Genomic DNA, 16501 nt, shown 5'->3' on the forward strand with positions numbered 1-16501 from the left:
AATCTCAATGGGACTTTTCCTGGTTAAATAAAGGTTAATAATAATAATAATAACAAGGCATATTTCAAGTACTTATTATCTATTGACTACAAAAATGCAAAGATCCTGTGACAACGAGCACTGATAATAGTCTTCGTTAGAAAAGCCAGTACCAATAGTTATCACCAAAACCCCAAAAGACAGAATTATAAAACTTTGACACGGGCGCTTTACTTTGAAAGATGTAAACAGGAAGTCCAGACTTCCGGAACACGAACGTGACAACTGGCGTTAGGTCTGTGTAATGAAATGCTGTCAGCTTTAGTAACTACAGAGTTATCATAGGAAATATACACTTTAAAGATTAATACATAGCCATGGGGGGTAAGAATAAACAGCGAACTAAAGGAAATGTTCGGGTGAGTTGCTCCCACTGTCTGTAAGGCAGAGTGTTAAAGACAACAGCTAAAATTGCTAACAACAAAGCCGAAAACGAGCTAATGTAAACTTCTGATTATCACAACGCGTGACATAGCTGTGGTGTTTGATAGATGTAGCTAACCACACTTCGTTTTTTTCTTTCCCGCCACTAGCCGTCCAGCAGCGGCCGAGCTGCTGAGGTCCTGACCCGGGAAGGTGGCGTAATCCCGGCGTTTGTTGGCTTCGGTTCGACCGTCGCCTCGGAGCTGAGTTACGTTCCAGCTGTCCACGGCGCGGAAGACATAGACAACCTGGTAGATGCAGATTTCCGCCTGGTGCTCAGAAAATTGTCGAAGAGGGATGTTGTCACCAGACTCAAGGTGAGTTTAAACCCCAGCTGTAAGTTTAACTGTTATTCTGCTTGATGCCAGATACACAAACCCCGTCATGATTTCACTGTAAATAAGTCATATTACGCAAAACATATGCTGGGAGTTTAGGATATGTTTATATATGCATATGAAACACTGAGAGTTTCAGTGAACAGCCACCAAATAAAAGTTTAACACTTAGAGTGAACTCCAAATCTCCATACTGATGAAACTTTCCTCACCCAGCCAGGAAACTACTTGTCAAACTACTTTGAGTCGTCTCTGAAAATAGTTGATCTGTATGTAAACATGGTTACCTTTTTAAAACGGTGAATTCTGTACTTTTGATTAAACTGTTGAATTAAAGCAGCAAGTTTGTTTCAATCATGTCTTGGTTGCTTGAGTTAAACGCCACTTTGTTGTGTACAGAGGTCACTTACAAAAACTTAACATTTTGTTGAGATCTAACTGAAACGCAAATTGTAGCAGCTTACTCTCAACAGGAAAGAAATGACGTGATGACATCACACCTGTATTAGCCTCCTTAAACTGGCTTGCACTCCATAGCAGGATTCACTTTTCAGGATCTAAGTTTTAAATAGTCTCAGTGGTTTTGATGCCATCTTACTTAGCTTTTCAGTCATGGCTTGTGACCTTTGAAAGAACTTATCTTTTCACATAAGAGCTGCCCAGTCTGAACAGACTGATAAAAAACCTATATATTCTCACTTGCTTTCAGTTCTAGTTGAGCAGGGTACACGGTCTTTTTTTTTTTTATAATGCAAGCACAGTCTTACTTACTTTGTTTGATTGTTTTTAGTGTATATTTGTTGTTGATTTAGTGACTGTTGTGTATGGTGTATATTTCGTATAACAGCTGACATTGTTTGAAATGTGCTATAGAAATAAACTTTTGACTTTAGTTGACTAGACATAATTGCTATGTAAAAAGTTAAAAAAGCACACATACCCACACACATGTTACAAACAGTACCATAAAATACTGTGTGGACATGACTGTTAGATACGTTGTTTTTTTGTCCAAACTTGTCTGGTGATTATGTGTAATCTTCTCAGGCTGTGCAGGATTTTGGGTCCATGTGTCAGGAACGGGATGCTGATGTTGTCAAAGGGATCCTACCATACTGGCCAAGGATTTACTGCAAAATATCAGTGGTGAGCTGTCCATTTATTGGGAAATCATGATTAGTTTTCATATTATTTCGATTGTTATTATTGTTACTATTAATTTCAACTATTCTGGAAAAATTAATGACATCTAGTGCATAACAAACCACTCCAACCAGCTCAACAATTGTAGATTTTACACTACTTCAGATTTCATATCAATCAATTCAATTATCCCTTTTTTACCAATGTGTAATTATAAAAATGTGTAAAAGTATTTCTCACTAAGTGGCTGCCTAAAACTACACTAGAAGAACATTTTATGTGAGATTTAAATATGTGTTTGTTTGTTCTTAGGGTGTGTCTATATTAAAAAAGGTTTTCTCTTCATAATGTCTGTCAGGATCACGATCGACGCATTAGGGAGGCTACCCAGCAGGCTTTTGAGCAGCTGGTGCTAAAAGTACGTCGCAGCTTGGCCCCATTTCTGAAAAGCTTGATGGGTCACTGGATTCTGTCCCAGTGTGACACCCACACACCTGCAGCCTCAGCTGCTTTCCAGGCCTTCCAGGCTGCTTTCTCACCCGCAAAACAGCCTGAAGCTATCGGCTTCTGCAAGGATGAAATCCTTAATGTGAGTAGAAGCGGTGGCATCATTGTGGACGTGGTGAATTTTCTGCTTTAGCTGAATTTAACATGCAATTGTTGTTTTTACATTGCAGGTACTTCAAGATGTTTTGTTGAAGGAAACGGCCGACACACTGAGTGATTCCCAGTATGCTAAGATTTCATCTCATTGTAGCACCTCTGTTCGTCCTTCTCACTGTGCGCCACGATGATAATGTATTCTGTCTTTGCTGAGGCACTGATTTTTACTTGTTCTCTAGAAGTTTGACGGAGGAGGAGAGGGAAGCCAAATATGTGCGCATGCTGACCAGTTCTCTGTTGGGGGTGAAGAGACTTCTCTCCCTGCTGCTCCAGGATGACAGGGCGGCCCTGGAGACAGGACTAGCACATCTTGTTAATTCTGGAAAGTTTTGGAAATATGGCAAACACAAGATTCCACAGGTACTAGCTGATTAGGCCTGATTTGAATGGTATTTGTAGTGTGCAAAAAACAAACCCTCAAAACAAACAAACAAGGTGTTTTTGCTGGGCTGTCACCTGCCAACAGAAAGCTTTAAATGCACCATGACATTAATTTCTGTCACTGTTTGTTTGCACGTTTTGGCTAAATCTGAACTGAATAAGCAACTGTTGTTTACTGTTGTAAAAATTACAACTGCAGGTGAGGGGGGCGTTTTTTGAGATGGTGTGTGCTCTGTGTGAGTTCACACCAGGACTGGTCCACGCTGAAGCAGCGCGTCTCTGTCCCGCTGTCCTCCTCAGTATCGACGACACGGATCCTGTAGTGCTGCCCCCCGTGTGGGAGGCTGTTCTCCACGTTGTGTCTACAATCCATGTAAGCTCATGTTTAAAACATGTCCATGCAATAATGATAATACAGCTGGATTTCTGATATTAAAATGAAGTGAAAAAGTAGTGCAAGAAGACATTATGTTAAGCAACAACAAGTAGATGTGTTTTATTTTGTTGTTGTTTTGTCTGTGTGTGGTTTAGGATTGCTGGACACACGTGAATGCCAAGAAAGGCTTCTTGCCCAAACTTTGGGCTCTGTTAAAAGAGGGCGGCAAAGGCATGGCTAAAGCTTTACACCCGAATCTGATGCCGCTTCTTAGTAAACTGCCCCCAGAGGTCACTGATCCAAAGATGGACTTCTTCACCATGTTCTTCACTACATTCGCACAAGGGTAATTAGTTTATGTGTATATTTCTATCTGTTTTTTAAAATGTATGCATGTATTATGTTGAATGAGAAAATTGTACAGGTCAAATTAATACACTCAGAAAGTAAATGTATTACTTGAATTCTTTAGCAAGTCATTTGATGAATAATATTCTTATTACTCTTCACGTAACTTAATAATCTTTTGCACTATATAACCTCAATTGTGTGATTGTGTCAGTCTTTCTAGTGAGCGTGCAGTAACGAGCCCATCAGAAAGTGCGGCGATAGTGACATCTTTTGTTGAGTGCTTGAGATACTGCGTATTACAAAATGCAGAGGATGTGGACGACCAGGGGAAAATAAGGAGCATGCTGAATTCACAGCAGGTGGAGTCACTCAGTCATGCATGCTTTTCCCATAATGGTAAATCTAGCGAGGTTGGCATCTTTCTTACATTTGCTTTTGTCTTTTTGTAGCTTCTACCCCTACTTGAAAATGCTCTAAGAAATCCTTCCCTTCAGAATGGTCCTCTCTTCCTTTCGGTCACTGAAATGCTCATTTCCTGGGAGAAGAGGGTAGGTTTACAAAGGGAAGGTGAAGCCAGTGACAGCAAAGATGTCTTTCAAAGACTTCTGACAGACTTCTGGGAGGAACTTGGTCTTCTCTGTGTGAGTTATGTTGACAACGAGGAGGCAGATCCACAGGCTTTGGAAGGGATAGCCACCTTGCTACATGTAAGCTTACTTTTGAAAAGTCTCTTGCTCAAATGTATTCTCCACAGAAATGGCAATTTTGTCACTGAGGATGCAGGAGATCAATATGACTGTCAGAGCAATTTATGTCAAAAAAAGAAAAGGAAAAAAAGGTCATTAGGTAACAGATAAAGTGGCGCCAAAACAAATCTATTCTCTCCCGTGTTTCTCCAGGTGATGCGTTATCCTGAGAGGGTAAACAAAAAGCAAACACAGAAGAAGAAATCTGTCAGGTTGTGTTTTTCTAAACCAGAAGAAAATGAGAAAACTGGAGTTGAGGGGGATGGCGCTGAGAAGCTTGCGCAGGCGGTGTCAGAGCTTGTGAATGAGAAAGCATTTGGGTCCCTACAGACGCAGCATTTTGAAGATGTAGTGTGCCAGCTGGCACAGCTGTGCCTGGTGCATGTGAATGAGAAAAACTCAGAGAGACATCTTGTTTTCCTCTCCCATCTTATGCGGTCTTTCCACACCCCCAGAGTTTTCAGTGTAAGTCATTTGTTTTTAAATTTTTAATTTTAATTGCAGAGAATTGTATTTTAATGTCAATCATTTATTCCTTCCTTTGATTTTTAGTGGTTGTGTTCTGCTAATCTTCTTTTTTTTTTTTTTTTACACCCGATGAATTTGTCTTCTTAATTGCAAAATCTGTGAAAACATTGTTTTTACAAATAGGTGTCATGATTTGCAAAACTGCCGACGGTAACGTTAATTATCTGTAATTTTAATGAAGTCTTAAATGTGAAAGAACCCTTGTATGACCCTTTGGATTCAATAGTGAAAATTATTTCATCCTTACCAGCTCTTATAGCTCATTGAAGGTTTCATTTTTTTCACCCTAACTGTGCTTCTCTTAGACATTGGTTGAATTGGATGACAAAATGACAAAAGACGAGAAGCAGAGGGATGAGGGGATTATGAAAAATCCAGCAGTGCAGTTCCTGTTGGAGCGGGTGGTGGTGTGGCTGGCTGAAAAGGGGCGCACAGACACCGAGCACCTGGTGGAGATGGTCTTCAGCTCGCTTCACTGCTGCAGTGGGCAGGAGACCAACCGCATCCTCAACCATATCACCACGGTGAGATGCAGATGTGAAACTTGATGTCGAGTCTTCACTATCATCAGGATTCCCACATTTGCTGGAGATTCATCTCAAACCTTTTTCCTGTGCTAATATTTTCACTCTTCACTCTGGTTTCTAGATGGGTCTGTCATGGGGAATTATCCTGCAGATTATTCAGAGGGTATGTGCTACTCACTCACTCATTTCTTTTTTCTTTTCTTCAGCTTGTTCCCTACATATATATCAAATTTATGATGCTGGAACTGTCTGTGCTGCTCTGCTATCTTTCCTGTCAGGCATGTACGGATCCGGAGACTCTGAAGAGCTGCAGTGATTGGCTAAAAGGTTCGGTTCTGGGTGAACAACTCCTGGGATTGACTGAGGAGCTCTGCAAGGTGGGGAGCAGCTCTTGCGACTCCATCTCTTCTACAAGCGGCCACAGTTGGACGCTTATCAGCCTGGTCCTCTCTCAGCATCACAACAATGGTGAACACAAAATCAAACATTTTTACAAAAAAAAAAACTTTTTTGTTTGCTTGTTTTACTCAAAAATCACGTGTTCTGTCTGTTTTACATATGCAGAGTCTCTGATCGGAGAGGTGTACATGGAGAAAATCTTGGAGAAACTCCACGCCACTCTGTCTGAGACCAAAAGCCTATCAGATAAAGGCAACATGGAGCCACTCATCTCCTTCATTTGTGATGTGGCTTCCACGTTCTTCTCTTCTGTACAAGACTGCCTTCTTCTCGTCTCCGCTGAGGAGCTCTTGCTCACCGTCTTCCAGCTCACTGCTCAAGATCAGGCGCACACTCACTTATCTGGTGGGTATTTGCACAGTGCACAAGCCTCATGCATACTTGACAGGTATGATTTAAAAACAAACAAAGCAAAACTCATTTGTCGTGATATTGTTTTGATAGACTCACTTTTACATAAAATGAGGAAAGTGTGCGTGGCTGGGGTCCAGTCATTGGTCCAACACTGTGATTATGAGGTCAAAGAAGGCGGCTTCCTGCACAGTGCAGCTGTTTGGGTGAGGAAGCAGCTGCTTGCCACACCGCTGGATATGAAAGGGTAAGGAAATGCTTCTTTAAAAAATAAAGTGGTCTGTAATTGAACTAATTCTGACCTGTTTATTGCATGTGATGCATACTTGAAGAATCTTTTCCTGTCTTGTTGCAATTAAGATTTCCGGCTGTTATTTTGTTACAGCATACAGGTTCTAGTTTTGGCCGTACAAAGCGTGGTGGAGTCGATCATCTCTGTCTGTGATCAGGCGTCCTCCATCATCATCCAGTTCTTTACCCTCCTGATGCCCAGCCAGACAGAGTGGACAAGAATCAGGCGGGCCTTACCTCCTCAGGTCGGTAACCTTAATGCGCATCAATTTTACTAAAGGGATCATTTGGGCACTGGCAAACAATGGGCAAATATTTTAAACGGAAGAATTTTTTTAAAATTAAAGCTTGCAATTAAATATTTGATACTAATCCATAGTTTTACTCCTATTCTCTGTGTCTTCAGTGGATCAAAAGCCCTTTACTGTCTAGCCGTTTGCGAGATGTTTGTGAAAAACCCTCCATGGACATGTGGAAGTTCAGGGAGTTGAACAAGCTGCCAGCCCACCTGTGTGCCTGTGCTCTTTTAGGGAAGGTGGCACACAGTGCTGCATTCACACATGGTGGCCAGAGTGAGGCAGAAAGTCCTTCACTTCAACAAAACCTTACATACACAGGTAGACAAATTGAACAGAACATGAGCTACAGTTTTCCCTCAACTTATTTATTTATTTATTTTTTATTCCGAGACTACATGATGTATTTTTTATTTGACAGACTATAATGTTTAATCCATTTTTTGGTGCCCTTTTGTTCATTAGTTTCAGAACTACTTTACGCTCTGCAGTGGTGTAAGGAGTTAAACTACAGCTCTACGATGGTGTCGACATATCACAACATGCTGACTGACTGGGGCCTCTCAGAAGGGCTTAATGGACAGGTTCCAATGAAACCCCTGCAGGAGACTCTCTACACGAGGTGATATTTACTCACTAATTCCTGACAAAGAACAGATTTATTTAGCACTTGGCAAGACCAACCTGTGTCGTAAAATTCTGTATAAACAGAAGCTGATTTATTGAGTTTTCAGCTCTACTGGAAATATCTCATTTATGTTTTTTGCTCTGTCTTTGATTCACATCTCACTTTCTAGGCAGTAATTTAAAACACCATTCAGTGATTTATTTATTTATTTTTTTTAAATTGTCTTGTTGCCATTTAGGTCAGTGACAGAGGGAGGTCTGTGGTCTCTGACTCTAGAAAACTACATCCACAGCAACAGCTTGGAAGGCGCAGCAGTGAGGAAGCTTTATGGTAGTGCAAACAGGTCAGCAGTTGATCAGTTAAAATTGTTTAAATTCACGGATTTCACACTCAGAGCTGTCATGTGGCTGCTTTTGTAGCTGTGTTGCATATTCATAATTTTCTGTGTTTGACTAGTTTGTTCCCAGTGTCTCAAAGCAAACTGAACACACTCCAGGTACTCTGCCCCAGTATGAGCAATGAAGACAGGGAGAGTCTTGTAGCTTTGGCTACTGCTGGATTAGTCAACTGGCAGGAGGATGAAAGTAAGAACACACATATGAATATACACACAAATGCACACATGCTTATTTTGCACTTGAAGAAGTGAATAATAATTGTGCCTGTGTGTCTCAGATGTGTATGGGTGTCTGGCAGTGCTGCTGTGCTGTCTGAATGCCAGCACACAAGTAGAGGACAAGGTTGTGCAGGCTATCCTGGCCACTGTGATGGAATGGAGGAACAGCAGGGAGGACTGGTTCCTCTTTAGCTGGTAATGTAACTGCATAAGCTGTTTATTAATCTCTCGAAACACAAAGTTTGTGTACACTGATATCAAAACCCTCGACAGCTGAAGTTTATAACATCTCGATAACATTGGTTATCGTATTCCAGGGGTCACGAGATAAAGTAAGAAGCAAATGAGCAGTTCCAAAATGCTAAAGTCTTATAGGGGGTTCTTGGTAAAATGTGGTTTGTACCTACTAAACGAGATGATTCACATGAATGTTAATTTGACACATACCCCTTGCACCACTGGCATCTGTAAAATATGCTGGAAAACAAGTCCTACTATAAGATAAGGTAAGATTAAATTGGCTATACTTTATACCAGATTTGGTCAATTCTTTTAAAGAATGGTATATTCTTCAATAAAGTTAATAAAAACAGTTACAATTGGTTAAATTGTGTGACTCACTGGTGTATTTTCTACTGGTTTTGACTGCTTTTTCTATTTCACATGTTTTAGTGACCTGTCCAAAGCAACTTCAAAGCAGTTGAACCTTAGTGTGGAGATCATGCGGTTCCTGTCCTGGCTGGTGACTCGCTGTCCAGCAATTCTAGGGGGAAGCCAGTGGGACTTCCTGCTGTGCTCTATGTTGGCATGGTTGGAGGTGAGATGTATCTCATAGATGAGCCTTTTTCACATATACACCGCAGTCAAAAATCGTTCTAAACTTTAGCCCGCTGAGCGTCATGCGAAAACAGAAACGTCCAAATCGGTATGATCAGGCATTAAACGGATTATCCTCCAGCTGTCTTCGCACTGCAGAGTCCCAAACATTGTTTGGAGTTTATCTGTGAAAACGGCTGTTTTGTTTTTTTTTGTTTTCACTGTATTTAAATTGTTAGTCTTTGTTGTGATACTCTGCTACTCCCAGAATGTTTATTTCTCACAGTCTTCGACTTTATTTGCTTGCTTTCAATCTCAGACTGCCAGTGAGAATGTTGGAAGTCTATGGAACCCATGGGTGCAGCTCTTTGTGTGCGAGAACGCTGGATTGATAGTGAAGCTGAATGAGTTCTTCACAACATTATCTTCGTCCAATATAGCAGACAAGCTGCCACCAGAACTGGCTGGCGAATGGACAGATTTCTTTGTAGAGGGAATCTACAACCTGCTGTTACCGCTGCCTGTCAGTATCACAGGTATGTGTGGATATGATGTTTTTCTTTCCAATTTTGCTAAACATTAGATAGCACATATCCTCTGTGTAACTGAATAGTACATTTTTGATCCAGAGATTCAGTCGGAAATTGTGGAAGAAAGTTGATACCTCAGTCACGACCCTGAAGTTGAAAGTGGACAAACATTATCAGCAAGAGCAGAGAGTGGTGTGAAAGTGTTTGACCCTCTTCCCGAGTTCCTCTTCTTTTATATGTATGTCACATTTACATGTTTCAGATTATTAAACACATTTAAATATTAGACAAAGATAACACAAGTAAACACAAAGTGCAGTTTTTAAATTAAGGTATTTATTGTTAAGGGGAAACAAATCCAAACCTACATGGCCCTTTGTGAATAAATGATCTGATTAAACCTAATAACTGGTTGGGCCACCCTTAGCAGCAACAACTGCAATCAAGCTTTTGTGATAACTGGCAACGAGTGTTTTACAGCGCTGTGGAGGAATTTTGACCCACTCATCTTTGCAGAATTGTTGTAATTCAGAAACGTTGGAGGGTTTTCGAACATGAACTGCCTTTTTAAGGTTGTTGATTTTGTCTAAGCTGCTCCAAAGTCTTTATTTTGTTTTTCTTAAGCCATTCTGAGGTGGACTTGCTGGTGTGTTTTGGATCATAGTCCTGTTATAAGAACCAAGTGCGCTTTAGCTTGAGGTCACAAACAGATGGCCGGATGTTCTCCTTCAGGATGTTTTGGTAGACAGCAGAATTGATGGTTCCATTTACCACAGACAGTCTTTCAGGTCCTCAGGCAGCAAAACAGCCCCAGACCATCACACTACCACCACCATTTTTACTGTTGGTGTGATGTCCTTTTCTGCAGTGCTGTGTTATTTTACACTAGATGTAATGGGACACACACCTTCCAGAAAGTTCAACTTTTGTCTTGTCAGTATTTTCCCAAAAGTCTTGGGAATCATCAAGATGTTTTCTGGTAAATCTTTTGCTCAGCAGTAGGTTTTGTCTTGGAACTCTGCCATGCCGGCCATTCTTTCCCATTGTCTGTCTTATGGTGGAGTCATGAACACTCACCTTAACTGAGGCGAGTGAGGCCTGCAGTTCTTTGGATGTTGTTCTGGGGTCTTTTGTGACCTTTTGGACGAGTCGTCGCTGTGCTCTTCGGGTAATTGTGGTCGGCCAGCCACCCCTGAGAAGGTTCACCGCTGTCCATGTTTTTGCCATTATAATGGCTCTCACTGTGGTCTCACATGATGTCGATCTTTTGGTGTGCTCCACTTTGTGAGGTAGGTCTCATTTAAGTGATTTCTTGATTGAGAACAGGCGTTGCAGTAATCAACCCCACCCCACCAATAATAAACACCTTTACTTAGAAACTGCATTTTGTGTTTACTCGTGTTGTCTTTGTCTAATATTAAATTTGTTTGATGAACTGAAGCGTTTAACTGGGACAAACATACAAAAAATAGGATATCAGGAAGTGGGCAAACACTTTTTCAAACCATTATACTTCACTTTCAGAATTAAATTTAGAACAAGTCTCTGTTTCTTTCTGTCCCACAAGCACTTTTATTTGAAAATTAATTTTTTCAAAGTAAAGGTGAAATGCAGATATGTCATAACTAGTCTCACTGCAAACAACCACACTTTTTAAATCAATAGGAATGCAAAGAGTGGAACCCTACTTGTCATGTGTGAAGTTTAAAGTAAAAACATGTGGCAGACAGTGTGCAATATGAATCTCCAGAGGTTTTTTTAAATCTCCTCAGTGGCCTCATGGTGTAGTAGTTAACAGTTTGCCTAATGTGTGAAAGATCCCTGGTTTGAGACCTGGAGCAGACACAAGTCCCTCAGAGGGTTTCATCTGAAGAGGCAAAATCTGTGCCAAATCAAATAAAGTGGATCGGTTGAAGAAGAAGACAGATGTTTTAGCTCCTGACAGTAAAGGACTTCAAATTTAGTGGAATTAACTCACTGTCATTAGATAAATTTATATGTAGATGTTTTAATTTCTGTATACCATTTAATATATGCAGTATTATAGCATGTATGATATTTAATGTCGGTTATTTACATATGCACAAGTGCATAATAAGTGTAAGTAATTGTCTTTTTTAAAAAACAAACAAACGTATCTCTCTATTATATGGTTTAGGAAGATGATGTACATGTTAAAGCATTACGTAGTCCTGTATGTAGTACTCTAATCATTCTCTTTGTTATGTTATTCAGAGGCCTTTGCTGAACCAGATGACCCCGTGTTCCCTTTGGCAGTACTGCAGTCAGTCGGTGTTGCACTGACGCATGTACCTGTGCAGCAGCTAACCCAAAACTCGTTGCCACCGCGCTTCATAGCGGACCAGAAGACGAACCTGCCAGAGCCTCTTCAAACACTCCTCAACACTTTCTGTCCTCTGCTCCTGTTTAAGGCCAGACCTCTTCAGATCGCCGTCTACCACATATTGGAAAAGTGAGGATTTCGAATATACAGTGTTATATTTATCCTGAAAACTTGAGCGCCTGCAGGCATTTGCACATAGTCCCCTCACGTATACGGTAAGGTATAAAAAATGAATGTACTTTCTTCTTGTCAATGCAGGGTCATGCCTCAGCTGCCCGAGTGTGATGGAGAAGGCGACAACAATAAATCTGACGACGACAGAGATGAGCCATGCCTGTAAGTCATTTGGGATCGTCTTGTTGCACAGATGCAATGGTTTCTTGTCCACTTTCTTTGTTTTGTCATATACAAAATATTGTCAGGTTTTGTTATAGGTAAAATTTTTAAGCGATTCTTACAGTTAGATCTTGTGTTCAGGTCTCCTCCAGCGTCTCTGATGGCCATCCTGTCAACCTGTGAAGAGCTGTGTGATAACATCCTGTCAGGCATTCAGGTGGGAGAGTTTGCAGTGGTCCAGCCTCTCAGCGTGGAGTACTCCTGCATACTAGGATACTTGCTGTCCTGGAAGCTGCTTCTCACTTTTTTTAAATCCTCATCGTCGCATGTGAGTCACAAGATGGAATTTTAAATTTAATTGTATGACAGAATATGAGCAAGCCATATTAGTTCTGTGGTGAGAATGAGATTTGATGAGGGTATTTTTCAAAATATTAACTTGTCTTAATAATTTCTGCAGCTGCGTGCCAATTATGCCCAGTACCTTAAGAGAAGCTGCTCCCTTAACAAACTCCTTCTCCACGTCTTCAAACTGATGCCCGAGAACCCGGCCTATCCAGGCCAGGAGGCAGAGGCGAGGGAGACTAAAACCTTCTTCACAGAGAGCCTGAATCTGGCTGTTGACAGTAAGCAACATATACACACCTACAGTTACGAGACAAAGTTTAACCCATTAGATTACCAAGATTTCAGCGCTGGTTCACAAGTGAATATGTTCACCAGTGACTGTCAGTAAACCGTTGTTTTCACAGTATCTCCCATCAGTTAATTCAGTGGCCATTGAAAAACAAGGGTTAGGGTTGTTCATAACGGGTAAATCAGCACCTTTGCCTTTGCGCCTTGCTCTCTGTTTACCATGATACACTGGTATTGTATCACCAAAGCCAGTTTGTGTATTGATTTCTCACATCCCTCATCTCTATCGTAACCTCGGCCTATAAATGTGGTGTTTCCAAGGAGTTCTCAACCTTTCTCTTGAGAGCATATGTAGCCTTTTTTGTACTTAAACATCAGATTTAAATATCGCCTCCTGTTCTTCTTCCCTGTAGAGTGTGACAGTGTTGAGTGGGAGCTCCCTCACCTGGCTTGCAGTGTGTACTACAGCACAGTGCAAGACCTGCCTGCCATGGTTCGACTGTGGTGGAATAGCCAGGAGAAGAGAGTGAGCGCAGCCGTGGAGAAGTTCACGATTAAATACATCAGTCCTGTTCTCTCAGCCCAGGAGATCTCATCTGTCCACACCAGCACTCAAATGTTTGACAGCATGACTGTAAGTTTACTTAGTTATTACTTAGTTAAAGAGCTTAAAATTTCCAAGTTAGTTTGAGCACCAAATCTGTTGTCTTGTTGGTACAGATTTCTTTTTTTAATTCAAGTTACAATCTGAAACCTTTTGCAATTAATTGGTATTAAAAAACTATTGCAGAATTCTCATATAATTCTAATATGCTGTTTCAGCTTTTTATAAATTATGTCATTTAAAATGCAATAATAGCATACGATGAGTGTTTCCTCCACTACTCCGTCTACTTTGTTCATTTTTAAGCTTTCGTTATTCACATCCTCACTGCCAAAAACACACCGAGACCTCTTCTCTTCATTTTGAATGGCTTTTATGAAGCCGCTGTTGACACACTGTTTCTCATGTTTTCAATTTTTTAACATCACAAAGTTAACATGAAGTGGAATCATAGAAATCAGAATCAGTGAAACTCAGCCACACAGCCTGGAACCGAGTATATGAGCTGAACACTCTAGTGTAGCTGAAATAGCCGACTCGTCTTACATTTTAAATAGGAAAATGTATTCACACATAATAACTTTCTTTTAGATTGTTCTCTGGCATTTTCAGAAAATTACAAAAAAATAATGAAACAATAACCAGCAGCTCCCTTGGGTCGCAACCCTACTTTGGGAAGAGGCGTAGTAAACAATGGCATTTCTGCAGTTTACAGTCCAGATGTTTAACTTTTCTGAGCTGGCCTCTGGGCTTTTTTTTTTCTTTTCTTTTACTATGTGAAATTCCTCATCTTCTCTGCACTGAACCGTTTGCAGTTACTTACGCGATCTTGTCGAAATCTGCAGATGCCTTCTTCTTAGCCTGTGGTAAAAGGTTTTTGTAGTAATAAACACTGAAGATGAATAAATCCTGCAGTGCTACACCTGCCTCACATTTGCAGTATAATGATGCACAAACAATAGTTTCTGTTAAATCGAATTTAATGAACCCTCACTTGACAATAATGCATTCAGTTCATTAAGTAGGATCCTGGCATTTAATTATATAGCAGGTGGCTGATTGTTTAACTGAAAGACCCCCAGTGAAAACGTGCTTTTTTTTTTCTCTCTTTTCTTTGTGCCCCAGGTCAAGGCCCGCTCAGCAGCACGGGAGGTGATTGCCACCTATTCTGTGGATGATATCTTCATTGAGTTGGTGATTCAGCTTCCACAGAATTACCCTTTGGGTTCTATTGCTGTGGAGAGTGGGAGGCGTGTGGGTGTTGCCGTGCAGCAGTGGAGGAACTGGATGCTACAGCTGAGCACCTACCTAACACATCAGGTACACAAAAAAGAAACAAACAAAAAGTATATATGCAAGAAGCTGCTGTAATAAGTTGGGGTGTTGTTTTTCAACCCTTGTTGTTTGTATTATATCCTGGTAAAGTAAAGTTTGTTGAGTAGAAAGGCCAGTGCTGGCACTACAGGGCTGTGCAGATACTTTCTTTTCAGATAACGGCTAAGAAAAAGAATACAAAACCACTGAGAAAATGTAATTATATGTGCTCTTTTAGAATGGCAGTATAATGGAGGGTCTGGCTCTGTGGAAGAACAATGTGGATAAGCGTTTTGAGGGAATAGAGGACTGCATGATCTGCTTCTCCGTCATCCACGGATCCAACTACTCTCTGCCGAAGAAGGCTTGCCGCACATGCAAAAAGAAGTTCCACTCTGCGTGTTTGGTGAGATATTGATATATTTTATAAATATTCATTTATCTTTTATCAGTCTTTATAGAGATCACTGACCATGAACTGCAGCCTGTCTATTAGTAACAATATATTTTTTCCCTCTTCTTGCTACAGTACAAATGGTTCACTTCCAGCAACAAGTCCACCTGTCCACTCTGCAGAGAGACCTTCTTTTAAACGCAGTCTGATGACCTTGGCTGAAAAGACGACTGTTCTTTTAATGAACCGCAGCTGGATTGACATTGATTACGTGAAGGTTATTACAAAACTCAAACTTAAGGTCGAACTTATTAGATCAGTGAAATGAACGGCCTCGTTTGGATCGAAAAATAATGCGGAAATCGAAAGTAAAATCCACCAGAATCTAGTTCTAATTGTAATTTCAGAACGTTTCTGTCTGTATTCACAGTCCAGTTGGTTCATTTGCTTTGTTTATCCCAGTGCATTACTGTACTGTATATATCCAGCATCAGCTGCTCCCTGCTGGTGTTGCGCTGATTTTTTTCTGTAGTCTGATTTGTTCCATCTTTAAAAATGCACAGGTGTGCAACAAAAAAAAGTTGCAAAGTTGAAAAATGAGAGCTGGTCGTGCTTCAATCATTAAGAAGCAGCTGTTTTAATTAGTAGGTCTGTAAACTTAAAAAATAAAGAGAGATTTAGTTGAAGGATTACAATGGCTAGGAGGATTTTCACCAATATTTCCTAATATTTAGGAGTGTACAAAGATGATGTGTGATTTAGTTTCATGCATTTCATCTCTGAAACGCATGAACGAGAGCTTCATTGAGGTGGTTTTTAATATGAACACAATTATTCTAAAATATAGCGCAACTTAATGTTATGTGTCCACCCTGTGCCTGCAGAAAGCTGTAAATGGTGATTGAAAGTAAATAAAATACAATATGATTAATGCGTGTCTTCGATTCAATGCAGCAGAGCTGAACAAAGAATAGATGCAGGAAAATAAACTCTTAAGCTGTGTTCCACAGAAAATTATGTTATTTTTACTGTCAAAAGTTTATGCTTGTTACCATCAATAGTCGTCACGGTGATGTATACCGTATGGCAAGTTGCTTTTGTATAGGAACACAAAAGGCTGGCCTTGAAGTCTCCCAGGATGTTACAGACAAAGACCAGGTGGAGAATGATAAATAAATATATCAGTTTTGCTGGTGACTGAGTCATGCAATAGAGGAGAGTGCATATGCGGGGATTCATAAAGGTAAAAAAAAAGACTGCCCTTGTATTTCTTCACCTTTTGCATGCACAGACTTTTACTCTCGAATCTACAAAGTTTTATACCTCTGGTGTATTGTTGCAGTCATCATCTATAAAATCACTTTTCTTGTT

At 40.5% G+C, this 16501-nt stretch overlaps 1 protein-coding gene across 1 annotated transcript; it reads left to right on the top strand.

The window, feature by feature from the left end:
* Positions 1-237: 237 nt before the first annotated feature.
* Positions 238-16144, top strand: ltn1 (listerin E3 ubiquitin protein ligase 1). The gene is made up of 32 exons (XM_026182319.2): positions 238-398; positions 573-779; positions 1848-1946; positions 2302-2532; positions 2621-2673; positions 2786-2966; positions 3187-3360; positions 3519-3709; positions 3926-4073; positions 4164-4421; positions 4614-4925; positions 5294-5512; positions 5637-5678; positions 5794-5983; positions 6080-6319; positions 6419-6572; positions 6711-6861; positions 7023-7233; positions 7378-7534; positions 7779-7883; positions 7997-8124; positions 8216-8351; positions 8829-8973; positions 9292-9508; positions 11738-11975; positions 12105-12182; positions 12324-12510; positions 12643-12808; positions 13232-13452; positions 14548-14742; positions 14975-15142; positions 15266-16144. The coding sequence occupies exons 1-32, from the start codon at positions 357-359 to the stop codon at positions 15326-15328; spliced, it is 5307 nt and encodes a 1768-aa protein (XP_026038104.2). The 5' UTR covers positions 238-356; the 3' UTR covers positions 15329-16144.
* Positions 16145-16501: the final 357 nt, after the last annotated feature.

Source organism: Astatotilapia calliptera, chromosome 10 (genome assembly GCF_964374335.1).
Source record: "Astatotilapia calliptera chromosome 10, fAstCal68.1, whole genome shotgun sequence".
Classification (NCBI taxonomy): domain Eukaryota; kingdom Metazoa; phylum Chordata; class Actinopteri; order Cichliformes; family Cichlidae; genus Astatotilapia; species Astatotilapia calliptera.

Bases quoted from the DNA above. Each gene is read 5' to 3' on its own strand.
- ltn1 (XM_026182319.2), top strand. From the start codon at position 357: ATGGGGGGTAAGAATAAACAGCGAACTAAAGGAAATGTTCGG. The intron at 3,710-3,925 runs GTAATTAGTTTA...TGATTGTGTCAG, and splicing joins TTCACTACATTCGCACAAGG to TCTTTCTAGTGAGCGTGCAG. The intron at 6,862-7,022 runs GTCGGTAACCTT...CTGTGTCTTCAG, and splicing joins GGCGGGCCTTACCTCCTCAG to TGGATCAAAAGCCCTTTACT.